The sequence below is a fragment of the Balaenoptera acutorostrata genome, chromosome 19 (genome assembly GCF_949987535.1).
Source record: "Balaenoptera acutorostrata chromosome 19, mBalAcu1.1, whole genome shotgun sequence".
Lineage (NCBI taxonomy): Eukaryota > Metazoa > Chordata > Mammalia > Artiodactyla > Balaenopteridae > Balaenoptera > Balaenoptera acutorostrata.
The window spans coordinates 62234082-62251709 of NC_080082.1; the positions used below are offsets into that span (position 1 = coordinate 62234082).

A 17628-nucleotide genomic window follows, 5' to 3' on the forward strand; every position below is an offset into this window, starting at 1 on the left:
ATAGGAAGAAAACGATTACATGCAGACTAAACAACAGGCTACTAAAAAACCAATGCGTCAACGATGAAAGCAAAGAGGAAGTCAAAAAATATGTTGAGACAAATGACAATGAAAACATAACCATAAAAAAAATATATATGGAATGAAGCAAAAACAATCCTAAGGGAATTTCATAGTGATAGAGGCCTTCTTCAAAAAAAAGAAGAAAAATCTCAAACAACCTAAACTATCACCTAGAAGAATCAGAAAAAGAAGAACAACACCTAAAGTCAGCAGAAGGAAGAAAATAATAAAGATCAGAGAGGAAATAAAACATAGTGATAAAAAAGAATAGAAAAAAATTAAAACAATTGCTGGTTTTTTGAATAGATAAAAATTGACAAACTTCTCAATTCTTTTTTTTTTTTTTTTTTTTTTTAATGGCTGTGTTGGTTCTTCGTTTCTATGCGAGGGCTTTCTACAGTTGCGGCAAGCGGGGACCAATCTTCATCGCGGTGCGCGGGCCTCTCACTATCGCGGCCTCTCTTGCTGCGGAGCACAGGCTCCAGACGCGCAGGCTCAGTAATTGTGGCTCACGGGCCGAGTTGCTCCGCGGCATGTGGGATCTTCCCAGACCAGGGCTCGAACCCGCGTCCCCTGCATTGGCAGGCAGACTCTCAACCACTGCGCCACCAGGGAAGCCCAAAAATTGACAAACTTCTGACCAGCCTCAACAATAACAAAAGAGGACCCAAACAAACAAAATAAGAAATGAAAGAGAAATAACACCTGATACCACAGAAATACAAAAAATCATAAGACAATACTATGGAGTTACATGCCAACAAAATCGACAACCTAGGAAAAATGTACAAATTTCTAGAAACATACAGCCTCCCAAAATTGAATCAAGAAGAAACAGATAATTTGAACAGACTGATCACTAGAAATGAAATAGAATCTGTAATTAAAAAAAAAAAAAAACTCCCTGCAAACAGAAGTCTGGGACCAGATGGCTTCACTGGGGAATTCTACCAAACATACAAAGAACTTATACCTACCCTTCTCAAATTCTTCCGAAAGACTTAAGAGGAGGGCACATTCCCAAAGTCATTCTATGAAGCCACCATCGCCCTGATACCAAAAACCAGAGAAAGACAATACCGAAAAAGAAAATTACAGGCCGATATCTTTGATGAATATACATGCAAAAATCCTCAAAAAATATTAGCAAACTGAATCCAACAACACATAAAAAGGATCATATACCATGATCAAGTTGGATTCATTCCAGGGTCACAAGGATGGCTCAACATTCACAAATCAATCAACATGATACACCACACCAACAAAAGGAAAAAACCACATGATCATCTTAATAGATGCAGAAAAAGCATTTGATAAAATTCAACATCCATTCATGATAAAAACTCTCACCAAAGTGGGTATAGAGAAAATATATCTCAACATAATAAAAGCCATTTTTGAAAAACCCACGACAAAGGCAGCAAGAATATACAATGGAGAAAAGACAGTCTCTTTAGCAAGTGGTGTTGGGAAAGTTGGACAGCTGCATGTAAATCAATGAAGTTAGAAAATTCCCTCACACCATACACATAAACTCAGAATGACTTAAAGACTTATATAAGACATGATATCATAGAACTCCTAAAAGTAAACACAGGCAAAACATTCTGACAGGGGCTTCCCTGGTAGTCCAGTGGTTAAGAATCTGCCTTCCAATGCAGGGGATGTGGGTTCGATCCCTGGTCAGGGAACTAAGATCCCACATGCCACGGGGCACCTAAGCCCACATGACGCAACTACTGAGCTCGCACGCTCTGGAGCCTGCACGCCACAACTAGAGAGAGAAGCCCACACGCCACGACAAAGAGCTAGTGCACCTCAATGAAGAGCCCGTGTTCCGCAACTAAGACCCAAGGCAGCCAAATAAATAAAATAATTAATTAAAAAAACCATTCTGACATAAATCGTAGCAATATTTTCTTAGATCAGTCTCCCAAAGCAAAAGAAATGAAAGCAAAAATAAATAAATGGAACCTAATCAAACGTATAAGTTTTGCATAGCAAAGGAAACCATCAACAAAATGAAAAGACAACCTATAGACTGGGAGAAATACTTGCGAACAATGTGACTGACAAGGGCTTAATTTCCAAAATATACAAACAGCTCATAGAATTCAATATACAAAAAAAAAAACAAACTGATCCAGTCAAAAGTTGGGTGGAAGACCTAAATAGACATTTCTCTAAAGACATACAAGTGGCCAATAGGCACATGAAAAGATGCTCAGAATCACTAATTACTAGAGAAATGCAAATCACAACTACAATGAGGTACCACCTCACACTGGTCAGAATGACCATCATTAAAAAGTCTACAAGTAACAAATGCTGGAGAGGGTGTGGAGAAAAGGGAACCCTCCTACACTGTTGGTGGGAATGTAAGTTAATGCAGCCACTATGGAAAACAGTATGGAGGTCCCTTAAAAAACTAAAAATAGAGTTACCACATGATCCTGAAATCCCACTCCTGGGAATATATCTGGAAAAGATGAAAACTCTAATTCAAAAAGGATACATGCATGCCAGTGTTCATAGCGATATTTACAACAGCCAAGACATGGAAGCAACGTACATGTCCACTGACAGATGAATGGATAGAGTGGAATATTACTCAGCCATAAAACAGAATGAAATATTGCCATTTGCAGAAACATGGATGGACCGAGGGATTATCATACTAAATGAAGTCAGACAAAGAAAGACAAACGTTATATGATATTACTTATATGTGGATCTAAAAAATGATACAAATGAACTTATTTACAAAACAGAAACAGACTCACAGATATAGAAAACAAACTTATGGATACCAAAGAGGAAAGAGGGGGAGGGATAAATTAGGAGTATGGGATTAACAGATACACAAGGATGGTTCAACATATATATACTACTATGTATAAAATAGATAAAAAACATACATATACTACTATGTATAAAATAGATAAAAAACAAAGATTTACCATATAGCACAGGGAAGTATATTCAATATCTCATAATAACCTATAATGGAAAATAACCTGAAAAAGTGTGTGTGTGTATATGTATGTATCTGTATATATATAGAGATATAAAACTGAGTCACTTTGCTGTATGCCTGAAACCAACAAAATATTGTAAATCAAGTATAATTCAATAAAGTAAACAAGCAAACAAATAATTTGTAGAGTGAATTAAAAAAAAAAGATGTTGAGGAAACTAAATATCCACATGCAAAGAATGTAGTAGGACCATTATCTTACACAATATACAAAAATTAATGGAAAATGGATCAAAGACCTAAACATAAGACCTGAATGGGGCTTCCCTGGTGGCGCAGTGGTTAAGAATCCGCCTGCCAATGCAGGGGACACGGGTTCGAGCCCTGGTCTGGGAAGATCCCACATGCCGCGGAGCAACTGGGCCCGTGCGCCACAACTACTGAGCCTGCGTGTCTGGAGCCTGTGCTCTGCAACAAGAGGGGCCGCGACAGTGAGAGGCCCACGCACCGCGATGAAGAGTGGCCCCCACTTGCCACAACTAGAGAAAGCCCTCGCACAGAAATGAAGACCCAACACAGCCAAAAAATAAAAAAAAATAAAAAAAAAAGACCTGAATGTATAAAAGTCCTAGAAGTAAATATAGGGAAAAACTTGTTGACACTAGATTCAGCAATGATTAACTGGATATAACACCAAAAGCACAGGCCACAAAGTTAAAACATAATCTGGACTACATCAAAATCCTAAACTGTGTGCATCAAAGCACACTCAATCAAGTGAAAAGACACTATGAAATGGAAGAAAATATTTGCAAATGATATAACGGTATAGGTAAAAATTGAGAATACATAAAGACCTCTAAAAGGGTCTGATCACCAGTTCCACCACGGCAGGGGGTCTTTCCCCAATTCAATCCTCAACACTAATATCATAAAAAATACAGACCTGATGACTAAATAAACAAAAATCAAGACCATACATAATGCACAGAAATGTACAAAACGAAAGTAGCAGTGCCTTAAACAAAACGAACTATAGCTTATCATTGAAGGTGTCACACCAATTCATAAGCTCTTTTATTAACATGCTTCAAAATTAGGTGTTGAGGTAGAATGAATAAAGGCACACACAGGTGACAAAATATGTAGCGTGAACAACAGTTTAGTCAACAGCCTCATAGATACGAGGACGAGAATCTGGACAATGTATTCGTAGGAGAAATTCCTATACCATTTACTGAGGTTCATAAAGGATGATCATTGGTATATGTAAGCAACATTGTCACAGTGCCCTTGAGACAGGCTTCTGTGACACTCCTCAACCAGAATAAAAACCTGGAAAGACGTATCAGTCAGGCTCTCATGATACTTTCTATCTCACATTGTAGAACATGCTGTCCACTCCAGTAAGCAGCTTCAAGTGGTGATTTTGTATGCAGCTGGAGAATATTGCAACACATGAGGGAAAGTATTCTCCATAAAAACTTTCTGTTACCAAGTAAACCCACTCCACAGAGTCCACCAGAAGTTGTCCACTAACTAAAAGTGGATTATCACAGTAAAAAAAAACTGGATAAAATTTCAGACCCTAGGAATATCTATTTCAGAAGCAAGTTTCAGAGTCAAATCAAGCGAACTTAAAGAACATATGGAATCACAAAGTGTCTACATTACCCAACTAGGAAGAGCACTCCAAGAGAGAAAAAAATATAAGATATGGGGTTCAGATATGATAGGATCTTGAGATGGGACCATGTTCTCTACCCACAGACACCAAGCTAAGAGCCTGAAAAGGTTCACACATGCTCCTCTTGCAGGACTGGGGATCAGAGAGGGCCTCTCTGTCCATGGTCCTTACAGTTTTCCTAAGTAACAATTATGTAAGGCTCAGTCAACCTGGCCGCCACTCGCATCACTGAAGTACGTGGCAAAAGCAGAATGGAAGAAATGGCTGGGAAATAGCAGACGGGGCTTCAGACAGCTCCATGTAGGTTATGAGGTGCCAGATGGAATTAAAGAACAGCCAGTGTTTACCACCTGTTACTATCTGTTGATTACATCTTTTCAGAACATCAAATGGGGATTAAACTGACATAGGTTCAAGGGTTGGACTCTGGAGGCATCATCTCTTATCTCTATGGACTAAGAACTGAGCATCCAGTGGAATCAAGACCAGAAGGAGAGATGAGGGGGCAAGAGACCCCTTTAAAACAGCCCACCTCATGCTTCTTAAAGTCAAGAAAGACCGAGTTCACAGAAGGCATATAACAAAGTGTTGTGGATCAAGATAAAGACTGACTTTATCTTTGTTGGAGCTACAGCACCACTGGAAGGTGAAGGGGTAAATTTCACACGTTGAAGCACAGAGTGATAAGTTGCAGAGAAAAATTTCCTCTGAGAGCTCACAAAAAATAAACTTCTCTCCCAACAATGGGAGTGTTTCCCCGACACTATTAAGGGTGTGGCGTCACCTCTGCCCTTCTGACATCTGACCTGGGTTCACACTTCTGCTACTTTCCCACTCATTAGGTTTCCTGATACTTTCATGTCACTCTTGACAGTCCAGGGCTCATTCTCTTGCTTCAAGATGGAGATAACATTCAGATCAGAAAGAGAAATTCCTGCTTATTAGAAGAAATGTGAAGTGCTGTGGCGTTTCCAGAATCCCAGCTCTTTGTTCAGCTGGGGAGTGAGGACATGACAGGTGGTTCTGCAAAAACATTGCACAGATTCATCCACCGCCTCCTTTTGAATGCAGAGGGAACAGCATAATATGCAGACACCTAGCTCTCTTCCTAGAACTACTGAATCTAAAGCACAGGGGTAGAAAACACAGGAAATTGGGTATTTTAAAAGTTTCCCATTGGGCTTTATAAATACTCAAGCTCTGGAACGACCCCCGACGTATCATGAAATGGGCAGATCACCTGAAGAAAAGGACAGTTTAAACTCCTGACACTGCACATCCTGAAGCATTTCATGTCCGAGTCAACAGGGACTTCAGATCAGCCAAGCAAAACAGGGCCTCCCAAGAGGCACACAGGAAAAATGCAAAGATATCCAAGAGCAGATCCCAGCTTCTAGAGGGAAGTTATCCTCACCCAGGGAGAGCAGGTTCCTGTAGGTCTCCACCATCACGTCCCTGTACAAGGCCCTCTGAGCAGGGTCCAGGCATTCCCACTCCTCCTGAGTGAATCCTACGGCCACATCCTTGAAGGTCAACGGTGCCTGAAATGAAAACACATTTCACCAAGGGGCCATGAGTCCTTATTTTTACACAATGTGAGAAGGAGAGACAGGTGTAACAATCAATCTGGTTGAAATATGTAAATGGCAAAGCTATGTAAAGGTATTTGGAGCAAATTATGTGTCTCTAATTTTTAACGTCCTATGTTTTATATAAGAGAGTATGATATCTTCCAAACAATGTGGATTTTTCATGTTTGTCGATAATACATGAAATACACACAAATAAAACTGAACACCAGATTGTCTATATAGATATTATGTTCTACACACTGAGATATTCAATATCTAGATGAGCTACATTATGAGTGGTGTTTTCAGAGATGACAAAGTCCAGAGTGGATTTAAAGAAAGGTCAGAATCTTAAATTATGATCAATAACAACCACAATGACTAAAAGGGTCTGAATACTTCCTATATGATAAGCAGTACTCTAAATGTTACATGTATTAACTTGTTATCAACAGAATAGCTCATTAGAAGAAGATGTGTTCCCATGGTAGAGAGGAGAAAACTGTCAGAGACACTCTGAGAAACTTGACTCAGGTCAACAGATAAGAAATGACACAGCAAGCATATGAACTCAGGTGGCTGGGATCTGGAATGGAAGCTAAAGAGTGTCAAAGAACTGGAACCGTTAAAATTCACAAATCTAAGGACATGTATAGGCTAAAAGGATGGAAAAAGATAGTCTATCCTACAGAGTAGAGATGGCTACATAATATCAGACAAACTAAAAACAAAAACTGACACACAAGGGACAAAGGATATTATACAATTAAAAATGGTCGATTCAATAAGAAGATTCAACAATTATAAATACACACACACACACACACACACACACATCTAACATTAGAGCTCCCAAAGATATGAAGTAAAAATTAACAAATGAAGAGAGAAATGGACTGCTGTAATAGTATGACATTATAAGACCCCAGTTTTATTTATGGATGGAACCATACAGAAGATCAATAAGGAAACAGAGAACGTCAATAACACTATAGACTGACTGGACGTAACAGACATGTACACGTCACAACCACCCAACAACAGCAGAAAAGACATTCTTCCCAACTATCCATGGAACATTCTCCATAACAGACCACATGTTGGGGCACAAAATAAATTTAAGAAGACTGAGGTCATAAAAGTATCTTATCTAACCACAATTAAATGAAAATAGAAACAAGCAGACGGGGAAAAAAAAAACACCAAAAATGTGGGAAAAAAAGCCAAAAACCAATGGGCCAAAGAAGAAATCACAAAGGAATTTTAAAAATATCTGGGGCTTCCCTGGTGGCGCAGTGGTTGAGAATCTGCCTGCTAATGCAGGGGACACGGGTTCGAGCCCTGGTCTGGGAAGATCCCACATGCCACGGAGCAACTGGGCCCGTGAGCCACAGCTACTGAGCCTGCGCGTCTGGAGCCTGTGCCCCGCAACGGGAGGGGCCGCGATAGTGAAAGGCCCGCGCACCGCGATGAAGAGCGGTCCCCGCACCGCGATGAAGAGTGGCCCCCGCTTGCCGTAACCAGAGAAAGCCCTCGCACGAACCGAAGACCCAACACAGTCAAAAATAAATAAATAAATAAATAAAGTAGCTATAAAATTAAAAAAAAAAAAATATCTGGAAGAAAATAAAAATAAAACATGAAAATTTATAAGATACAGTGAAAGCTACACTGAAAAGTGCTTATAATAAAGATCTCAAATCAGAAATCTATTTTTACACCTAAAGGAAACAGAAAAAGAAGAAAAAAACTAAACCCAAAGTTAGAAGAGGTAAATCAGAAAGATGAGACCACAGATAAATGAAATAGAAAACAGAAATATAATATATAAACTAACAAACCAAGAGTTGGTGTTTTGACAAAATTAAATTTACAAACTCTTAGCTACACTATGAAAAAAAAACAAGATTCAAATAACTAAAAACAGATATAAAAGGCAAGAGATTGCAACTGATGTCACAAATTTTTTACAGGATTATAAGCGAGTATGATATACAATAGGCCAAAAAATTACATAATATAGAAGATAGAGGAAAATTCTTAGAAACATATAACCTACTAAGCCCTAATCACTAAGAAATAAAAAGTCTGAACAGAAATATAACTGAAGAGATTCAAGCAGTAATCAAAAATTTCAAAGAAAAACCTAGGACCAGATGGCTTAACTGCAGAATTTTATCAAATATTTACGGAAGAATTACCTCATATCCTAATAAAAATCTTCTGAAGAGTTGAAGAGGGAACACTGGCAAACTTGTTCTATGGAGCTGGCATGATTCTGATACCAAACTCAGAGAAAAACACAAGAAGGAAGGAAAACTACAAACTAATATCCCTGATGAATACTGATAAAAATATCATTAACAAAATACCAGCAAACCAAATTCACAGCAAATTAAAACTATTCTACATCATGACCAAGTGGAATTTATAAGGCAAGGATGATTCAACATACAAAAATCAATTAATGCAATGCACCACATTAACAGAATAAATCAACCCATGATCATCTCAATTGCAGAAAAAAGCATTTGACAAAATTCAACAACCTTTCAGGATAAAAACCTCAACAAACTAGGAGCAGTAAACTATCTCAACATAAGAAATGCCATATATGAAAAGAACACGGTTAACATCATGCTCAATGGTGGAAGAGTGAAAGCTTTCCCTCTCATATCAGGAGGAAGTCAAGGATGCACACTCTCTGCGCTACTGTCCAAAAAAGTACTGAAAGCCTTAGCCAGAGTAATTGGACAAAAAATAAAAAGAAAAAAAAAAATCAAAGAAGTAAAATTATCTTTTTTAGTAGGTAATGAGGTTTATAAAACTGTAAAACTGTAAAGATTCCACAAGAAAACTGCTACATCAAAAAACAATTTTAGAAAAGTTGCAGGATATGACATCAACATGCAAAAATCAGTTGTATTTCTATACACAATGCACAAAGTCAAATGAAAATTAGAAAACAATCCTATTTCTATAGCATCAAGAAGAATTAAATACTTAGGAACAGATTAGCCAAGGAGGTGAAAGACTTGCACACTGAAAACTACTAAATGTTGCTAAAAGAAATCTAAGATGATACAAATAAATAGAAAGACATCCTATACTCATGGACTGGAAGACTTGAAATGCCCAGAAAATCCTAAATGTTTTATAGATTCAGTGGAATCCCTATCAAAATTCCAATGGCAATTTCTGCAGAGATAGAAGAAAACATGGTAAAACTGATAGGGAATCTCAAGGGATCCCAAATAGCCAACATATTCTTGAAAAAGAAAATGGAGGCCACCCTTTTTTAGATTTCAAAACATAGTACAAACAAAGGAATCAAGAATGGTGTGGTATTGGGAATTCCCCGGCGTTTCAGTGGCTAGGACTCCTCACTCTCACTGCCGAGGGCCTGGGTTCAACCCCTGGTCAGGGAACTAAGATCCTACAAGCAGCGAGGCCTGACCAAAAAAAAAAAAAAAAAGATGGTGTGGTATTGGCATAAACACAGATACTTAAACCAATGGAACAGATTAATTCAGAAATAATTCTTGGAATATATGTAAAGTGTATTAAAATAAATATATATATATATATAATTTATTTATGGCTGCATTGGGTCTTTGTTGCTGCATGCGGGCTTTCTCTAGGTGTGGGAAGCAGGGGCTACTCTTCATTGCGGTGGCTTCTCTTGTTGCGGAGCATGGCCTCTAGGCACACGGGCTCAGTAGTTGTGTTGCGGGTTCTAGAGTGCAGGCTCATTAGTTGTGGCGCACAGGCTTAGTTGCTCTGCAGCATGTGGGATCTTCCTGGACCAGGGCTTGAACCCGTGTCCCCTGCATTGGCAGGCAGATTCTTAACCACTGTGCCACCAGGGAAGTCCCTTAAAATGTACTGACAAGGGTACCAAGACTACAATAAGGGGAAAGGACAGTCTAACAAATGGTGCTGGGAAACCAGGTATCTACCAGCAAAAGAATGAAGCTGGAACCTTGCCTGCATCAAACGCAGAAACTTCTTTGTGTCAGAGGAGGCAACCAACACAGTGCAAAGAAAACCTCTAAGGAATGGAGGTGATGCAAGTGATTTAAAGAATTTCTAAAATCAGTGATGCAATAAAACACCCTCTATCACTGATGTTTCTGAACTTTCCATTCCATTCTCAATCATTAAAATTTTGAAGTCAGTGACTCACTCATTTAACTTCAACCGCATTAGAAAAAGAGCAAATTTCTCCTTATTGGTCTCTTTTCTAGTACTTACCAGGTATTGTGCATATTAATACCATCACTTCCATGTGCAGCTTCTTTATCCCGGTTTACAGAGAGCAGACAGTGCATCCTGATGGGGCTCTAAGCAATCCCTGCTGTCCACTAGCACTGACACCACGTCTCCAATCCATGGGTGTGAAGCCCTGCCCAGTGGAGACTCCTCACAAGTTCCAGGTCACTGGGTCATAGGGAGATGGGATCTAAGTGGAGATGACAGGCCCTGAGGGAAGGACCCGGGTGACTGTGACGGTACAGGTGTCAGGCGGGATACTTCAGAGTCAGACAAGATCAGCGAGTCCAAAGAAGGGCATTTCAGGAAGGACAGACAGAAAAATCAACTGACAATATGACTTTACCTGAGAAAGAGCCATTTCTGACTCGTTTTCTTTCCTCTCCCTCCTCTTCCGGGCTTCTTCCTCAGACAATATGAGTCTTTAGAGGTCGATCTTGAAAGTTGGAAACAGGCTGTTTAATGCTTAGAATCAACACACCCGCTTCCTGAGTCACCACCACACACACAGGGAAGACCTCAGCATGTGGAACAGACAGTCCCCTGCTGCCCACTGTCCCAGGAGGGGCTCAGGACAGTAAACTCCCACACAGAGACCAACCAGTGAGTTTCCCACCCTTTTCCTTCAGATCAGGCTCCCCTCCTGGTGAGGCCCCCACGTACACAGCAGCAGTGGGCACCTCAGCTGGACCCGACGACCCCCTGCAGGTCACAGACCAGCCCTGATCCATCCCCACGCAGAGCAGAGCCCCCTCAGCCTCAGCCCAGATCTCAGCCCTCAGGAATGGGGGGACTCAGAGTCACGATGCTCAGTGATGGATACAGATTAGAGTCATCTGGGGCACCTTAAATATGATTGAGGTTGGGCCTCACCGCAGCTATTTAAGGGAATCTTTGGTCAGGGGGCACAAAACATGTAAATGCAAAATGCCTCACTGATCTAATGGGAAGCCTGGGTTGAGCACCACTCAAGAGGAAAGCCCAGCACACCTTCTTTTCCTTTTCCAGCTTAATCGAGGTATAACTGATGAATAAAAATGGTGCACATATAAGGTGTACAATGTGATTATTTGACAGATGTATACACTGTGAAATAATTATCATAATCAAGTAATTTACACTTCCATCAACTCACAATTACCATTTTGCATCTGAGTAGTGAGAACACGTAAGTGATACTCCCTCAGCAAGTTTCAAGTATACAGAAACACAGTATGGATAACTACAATCAGCATGATGTGTATTAGATCCCCAGAACTTATTCATTTTACACCTACAAGTTCGTACCCGCCGACCAACATCTCCCCATTTGCCCCACCACCCAGCTCCTGGTAACAACCTTTCTATTGTTTCTATGAGTTTGACATTTCTAGTTTCCACATACAATATCTGTCTTTCTCTGTGAGGCTTATTTCACCTAGCATGTTCTCTAGGTTCGTTTATTTTGTAATAAGTGGCAAAATCCTTCATTTTTATGGCTGAATAACATTTCATTGTGTGTGTATACACACACACACACACAAACACACACTTTCCTTATCCATTCTTTTGTCAACAGACATTTTGGTTCTTTATATATCTTGGCTATGGCGAATGATGCAGTAATGCTCATTGGAGTGCAGACATTTCCCTCAAAATATCGATTTTGTTTCATTAGCTATCTAGCCAGAATAGTTTTTGATAGATTGTGTGCCTGTTCTTTTTTTAATTTATTGAGGAACCTCCACATTGTTTTCCATAATAGTCGTGCCATTTACATTCCCACCATCAGTGCACAAGGGTTCCCTGTTCTCTATTGTGCGTGCATGCGTGCATGTGTGTGTGTCTGCATGTTTTGGGACAGAAAGGGAGAGGATAATAGAGTAGCCAGCACTGGCCTGGCAACAGGAAAGCCTCATACAGCTTCCCAAGGACGAGCCTCTGGCCTGCAGATCACGGTGGTGTTCCTGCCCTCCGATTCTTGGAAAAATCTTTCCCTACATCACAGGACTTTGTCTCCTGTTAAGTTGTGCCCACAGACCCATACATAACAAGACCTCCCTAACGAAAACCTTCTGCCATTTGAAGCTCAGTACTCATAACTTAGCTTCTGGACTCAAACTTACAAGTTCTCATGAGGTCCAACACACTCTCCATATACCCCGTAATATCCCCCTCCTATCCTGCTATAAAATATCAGAAAACATTCCAACCCCTAATAACTCGTGCATTCATGCTGGAATAATACATATGAAGACACCTAAGGACCCTCTAGACCCAAGACACTATATTTTAATATAAAGCATTATTTTTTATAATTAATTAATTAATTTATTTATTTATTTTTGCCTGCGTTGGGTCTTCGTTGCTGCCCGCAGGCTTTCTCTAGTTGCGGAGAGTGGGGGCTACTCTTCACTGCGATGCACAGGCTTCTCATTGCGGTGGCTTCTCTTGTTATGGAGCATGGGCTCTAGGCGCGCGGGCTTCAGTAGTTGTGGCACTCAGGCTCAGTAGTTGTGGCGCACAGGCTTAGTTGCTCCGCAGCACATAGGATCTTCCTGGACCAGGGCTCGAACCCGTGTCCCCTGCATTGGCAGGCGGATTCTTAACCACTGTGCCTTGGAACCAGGTAAGTCCCAAGACACTATATTTTAATTCACAGTGCCCCTAGCCCAAACAATGTCATATCCAAATCTAATAATAAAAGCAAGATGTCTCCAACGATGCACATGCTCCAATGAGAACATGTCTTCCAAGGAAACACTCCAACTTCTCTTTTGTATCTTTCAAAGTGCATCTAAAACTTTCTTCACTTGCAACCCAAAATACTCAAAAATACCAAAAGTAACCCAGAAAATGATTTCTGAGACTTTCCCTGTATTACTCCATGGGTTGCAATGATGATGATGCTTGCCCCCCAAAAAACCCAACAAAAGTCAGCATGTGGAGTGGATGCTGGGGGGCACCCTCTAGATCCAGCACCTCGGGACTAAGGCACCCATCCTCCTGCACCCACAGCTCCCGTGGGCTCAGCTCAGGCCTTGGTTCTACCATCATTGCACGATATTATTTCCCTCTGCCTAATTCCACTCCTTACATTCCTCCTCAGGTGTGATCATGACCTACCCAATTAAAACTAGTATATGCAAATCCGTTTCAGCACGTGTGTCCCAGGCAACCTGAGTTGACACTAGGGCACCCCAAACCATTCCATGCAGCCCACAACCGCCCATAAACCCAATTGCAGATGCTCCAGCCAGAACTGAGACATGCCTTCCCAACATTGCACACACCCACTGATCCCACAAGGAACAGGAGCACACAGCATTCATTGGGCTCTTCTGTTTGACCACACTTGCTGCCATATCCCTCCTGCAGACCCCTCCACTTTTCCCCATTTTACTACCTCTCCTCTGGGCATGACTGAGCAAATAGGGCTAAAAGGCACAGAGGCTTCTGAGCACAGACATCACAGTAGGAATGCTGCCACCCAAAGGATGCTAGGTATTCTGTATGAAGATCAAGAAGTTGGCCCTCCTGGGAAAACTTGCCAGCAACTGGGGACGATATAGAGTCCAGTTACAAAGGCTACTGAGTTCAGTGAAGAAGTCATCGAGAGAGGGTTCTCAGGTCTCACTGTGTCCTGATCTCCCCACGCACAGCTAATTGCAAGATACCCTAGCTCTTTACAAGGGGCCTCCTTCATGCCCCCTTATGTTCCTGACTTTCTGCCTACCTTTAACACAGTGAAATCAGTATCCCTGACTCTGAACAGATGAACTGCTGGAAGGCAAAAACCTCTTGTCAAGGTGGCGACTGGCCCTGGATGTTTAGAGCCTGGAAGACCTGAGGACTACAGTGGATCAATGACACAGCGGACTACACGTGGGGACACCTCAGCACACTGCCTGCGGGTACCAGCCTGAAGTGCTTACTAGGGTTCTCTAAAGCGTTTTGTTCTTATTTTGAGTAATTAAGCAGCCACAGAGGGTAAGGATCAATTAAAGTTGAAATTTCCAAATAGAATTACCACACGATCCAGCAATCCCACCCCCGGGCATATGTCCAGACAAAACTATAATTCAAAAAGATACACGCACCCCTATGTTCACAGCAGCACTATTCACTATAGCCAAGACATGGAAACAACCTAAATGTCCACCGACAGGTGAATGGATAAAGAAGATGGGACGGACACACACACACACACACACACACACACACACACACACACACACAGTGGAATATTACACAGCCATAAAAAAGAACACAGTAATGCCATCTGCAGCAACATGGTTGCAACTAGAGATTATCATACAAAGTGAAGTAAATCAGAAAGACAAAAATAAATACTATATGATATCACTTATATGTGGAATCTAAAACATGACACAAATGAACCTATCTACAAAAACAGAAACAGACTCATGGACATACAGAACAGACTTGCGATTGCCAAGGTGGAGGGGATTAGGGGAGGGATGGACTGGGAGGGTGGGGTTAGCAGATGTAAGCTTTTATATATAGAATGGATAAACAAAGTCCTACTGTATAGCACAGGTAACTATACTCAATATCCTATGATAAACCGTAATGGAAAATAATTTTTTTTTTAAAGTTCAAATTTCCAGAACAAATATGCAAACCATCATCATCACTTGTTCAAGTCCCTTGGTCTTCCCTGAGGATTACTCAGCCCAACCCGCAGTCCTAGCATCTAAACACATTCTCAAAGTCACGTACTGCCGTCATCCTGGGAAAAAGAGGAACGCTGTGTGCACTTCAATGGAGGGAAGACAGGAAAGACTCAAAATAATCAATGGAGAAGGGTATTTCTGTTGATGGCAATTGATACAGAGTTAATAAAACCCGGGTAACGTGACAGAGATTGTCAGGAGGGGACAGGGAGACCTCTCTGAGCCTAGACCTGAAGGAGGACAAGGGGCCTGAGCCATGGTGACTTAAAGGCCAAAGGTAAGAACAAGAAATGAGATCTGACACAGAAAAGGTGTTGGTGTTTGGAAACAGAGAAAAGGAGAAAATGCCTGGGGCAGAGTGAACCATGAGAAAGGGTCAGCGCCCAGGATGAGGCTGGAGACCCTGGCAGGGCCCTGAGGAGGACACAGGGCTGAGCAGCCACAGTGAGGAGTCGGGATTTTGTCCTGAAGACAAATGGAGGCCATTGGAGGTATGAGTGCCAGGACCGACATAAACTCCCTTTAGGTTTACACTTAATGCAGAGAAGGAAGACTGACTACGGGCTCTCTGACTCGGAGCCTAGCTTCCTGCCTCCATCCTAACACTTTTGTTTTTCATTCTGGGAGGCCTGGGACCCATTTAAAAAATTTTAATTACAAGTGCACACTCTTTCCAAGAACTGCCACACATGGACACACACCCAATTTGGCCAATTCTTTCAGGGGTCAGGGTTGCTCAGACTGAGAATTTCTGGTCTAGTCTGTCATCCCATCTCATCTCCTTGAGGCCTACAGGGGAGACATTTCTGAGAAGGTCTGAGTTTAGAGAACAGACCAGGTGGAACTGAATTCTGAAAAGGTCACCTGAAGGGCCAGTGGGCACAGTTTGTCCTTATCACCTGTCCCATTTATTTAATCCCAATAATGAAAGGGAACATTTTCTTGGAGAAGTGCAACAATTAGAAAATTCCAGCTTGCTTTTTTTTTTTTAATGCTTAGACAACAACTTCTTAATTTGCACAAGTCCAGAGACACTCAACCCACAAGAGGGCAGAACCCTTTGAATTCTTCCTAATGAAATGAAAGTCTGTTTTCCCAGAGTACTCAAAAATATTTATTTGAATGAAAGAGAAAATGAATGAGTTATTGTTATACTGAAATAAGCTCTTACAGAATTAAATAATTTGCTTTATTAAATTTTCATCAGTGTATTTCTTCTCCCTAAAACACGTAGGGACTGAATAGAAAGAAACAAACAGAAGTGGGTTGTTATAGTCTTGGAAATTACATAAACATGCAAAAGCAAGGGAATGATTAATAAATAAAGCTCCAGCTCCAATCATTTCCTGATTTTAGATGCTATTATGGGTTGAACTGTTTCTCCTCAGAAAAGATATGTTGGAGTCCAAACTCCTAGTGCCTCAGAATGTGACCTTATTGCAGACAGGTCTTCATAGAGATGATCAAGTTTAAATGAGGTCATTAGTGAGTATGCTAATCCAATATGACTGGTATCCTTGTAAGAAAAGGAAATTTGGACACAGAGACACACACAGGGAAAATGACATGTGAAGATGAAGATTTTTCTTAGGCAGAAAAATATCTATGCCAAGGAATGACAATGATCATCAGGAAACCACCAGAAGCTAGGAGAGAGGCAAGTAACAGAGTGTCCCTCACAGATCTCAGAAAGGACCAGCCAGGCTGACACCCTGATCTCTGATTTCTCGTCTCCTCAACTGTAATGCAATAAATTTCTGTTGTTTAAGAGACTCAGTTTGTGGAACGTTGTTACAGCAGCCCTAGCAACCTCATACAGGAGCCTAGAGACCTAGTTATTTTTCTACATGAAAATACTTTCCTCTTAATACTATTTATTTTCTTTATGAAATAATCAACAGCGATATTTTTGGAAGAAAATAATTCGTTAAGAGGTCAAAAGTTAGAAACATCTTATTCTCAATTTGCTTTTATATGTAACTATTAAATCTATTTTTGAAGTTTCTTTTATGAAAAGTGTCATTTTCATAGAAAAAAGACAATTTCTCTATTTCATTATTATATTCTAGGTAATTTATAAAATGGCAAATGCCATTTTGATTCTAACAATTATAAAAACTTTTATACACTATTCAATTTCAGACCATGAGCTTCAAGAAACTATAACAAAAATAAAGTTCTCAGAATGAGAAAAATAGAGAAGTCAATGTGGTGTTATAACATTAAATTAAAATCAGTTACACACCCACTTACCCAACACAAGGGACATAACATACAAATAGAGAGAGAATTAATAAGAAAATTATTACAGACTTGCAGGATGATCTTCAGAGGATTAATAAAATAGAATTGTATCCTGTATTTATTGATTCCATGATT

The 17628-nt window shown here is 40.5% G+C and overlaps 2 protein-coding genes across 4 annotated transcripts in view; both read right to left on the minus strand.

Annotated features, from left to right (window-relative positions):
• The window catches only part of LOC114235400 (zinc finger protein 665-like), a 427904-nt gene that overhangs the window by 367970 nt on the left and 42306 nt on the right, over positions 1 to 17628 (minus strand). The gene's annotated exons all lie outside the window — the stretch shown is intronic.
• LOC103012027 (KRAB domain-containing protein 5-like) overlaps positions 1 to 17628 on the minus strand; it is a 69703-nt gene that overhangs the window by 45196 nt on the left and 6879 nt on the right. For 2 of the 3 annotated variants that reach the window (XR_009006023.1, XR_009006024.1), the window contains exons 2-3: positions 10920 to 11009; positions 6145 to 6271 (exon numbers count right to left, since the gene is read on the minus strand). Coding sequence is in view for 1 of the 3 variants with exons in the window: in XM_057533663.1 (XP_057389646.1) it covers positions 6145 to 6271 (127 nt within the window). In the remaining 2 variants the exon portion in view is untranslated. The remainder of the gene's footprint in view (positions 1 to 6144; positions 6272 to 10919; positions 11010 to 17628) is intronic. The other variant, XM_057533663.1, reaches the window with a different exon arrangement.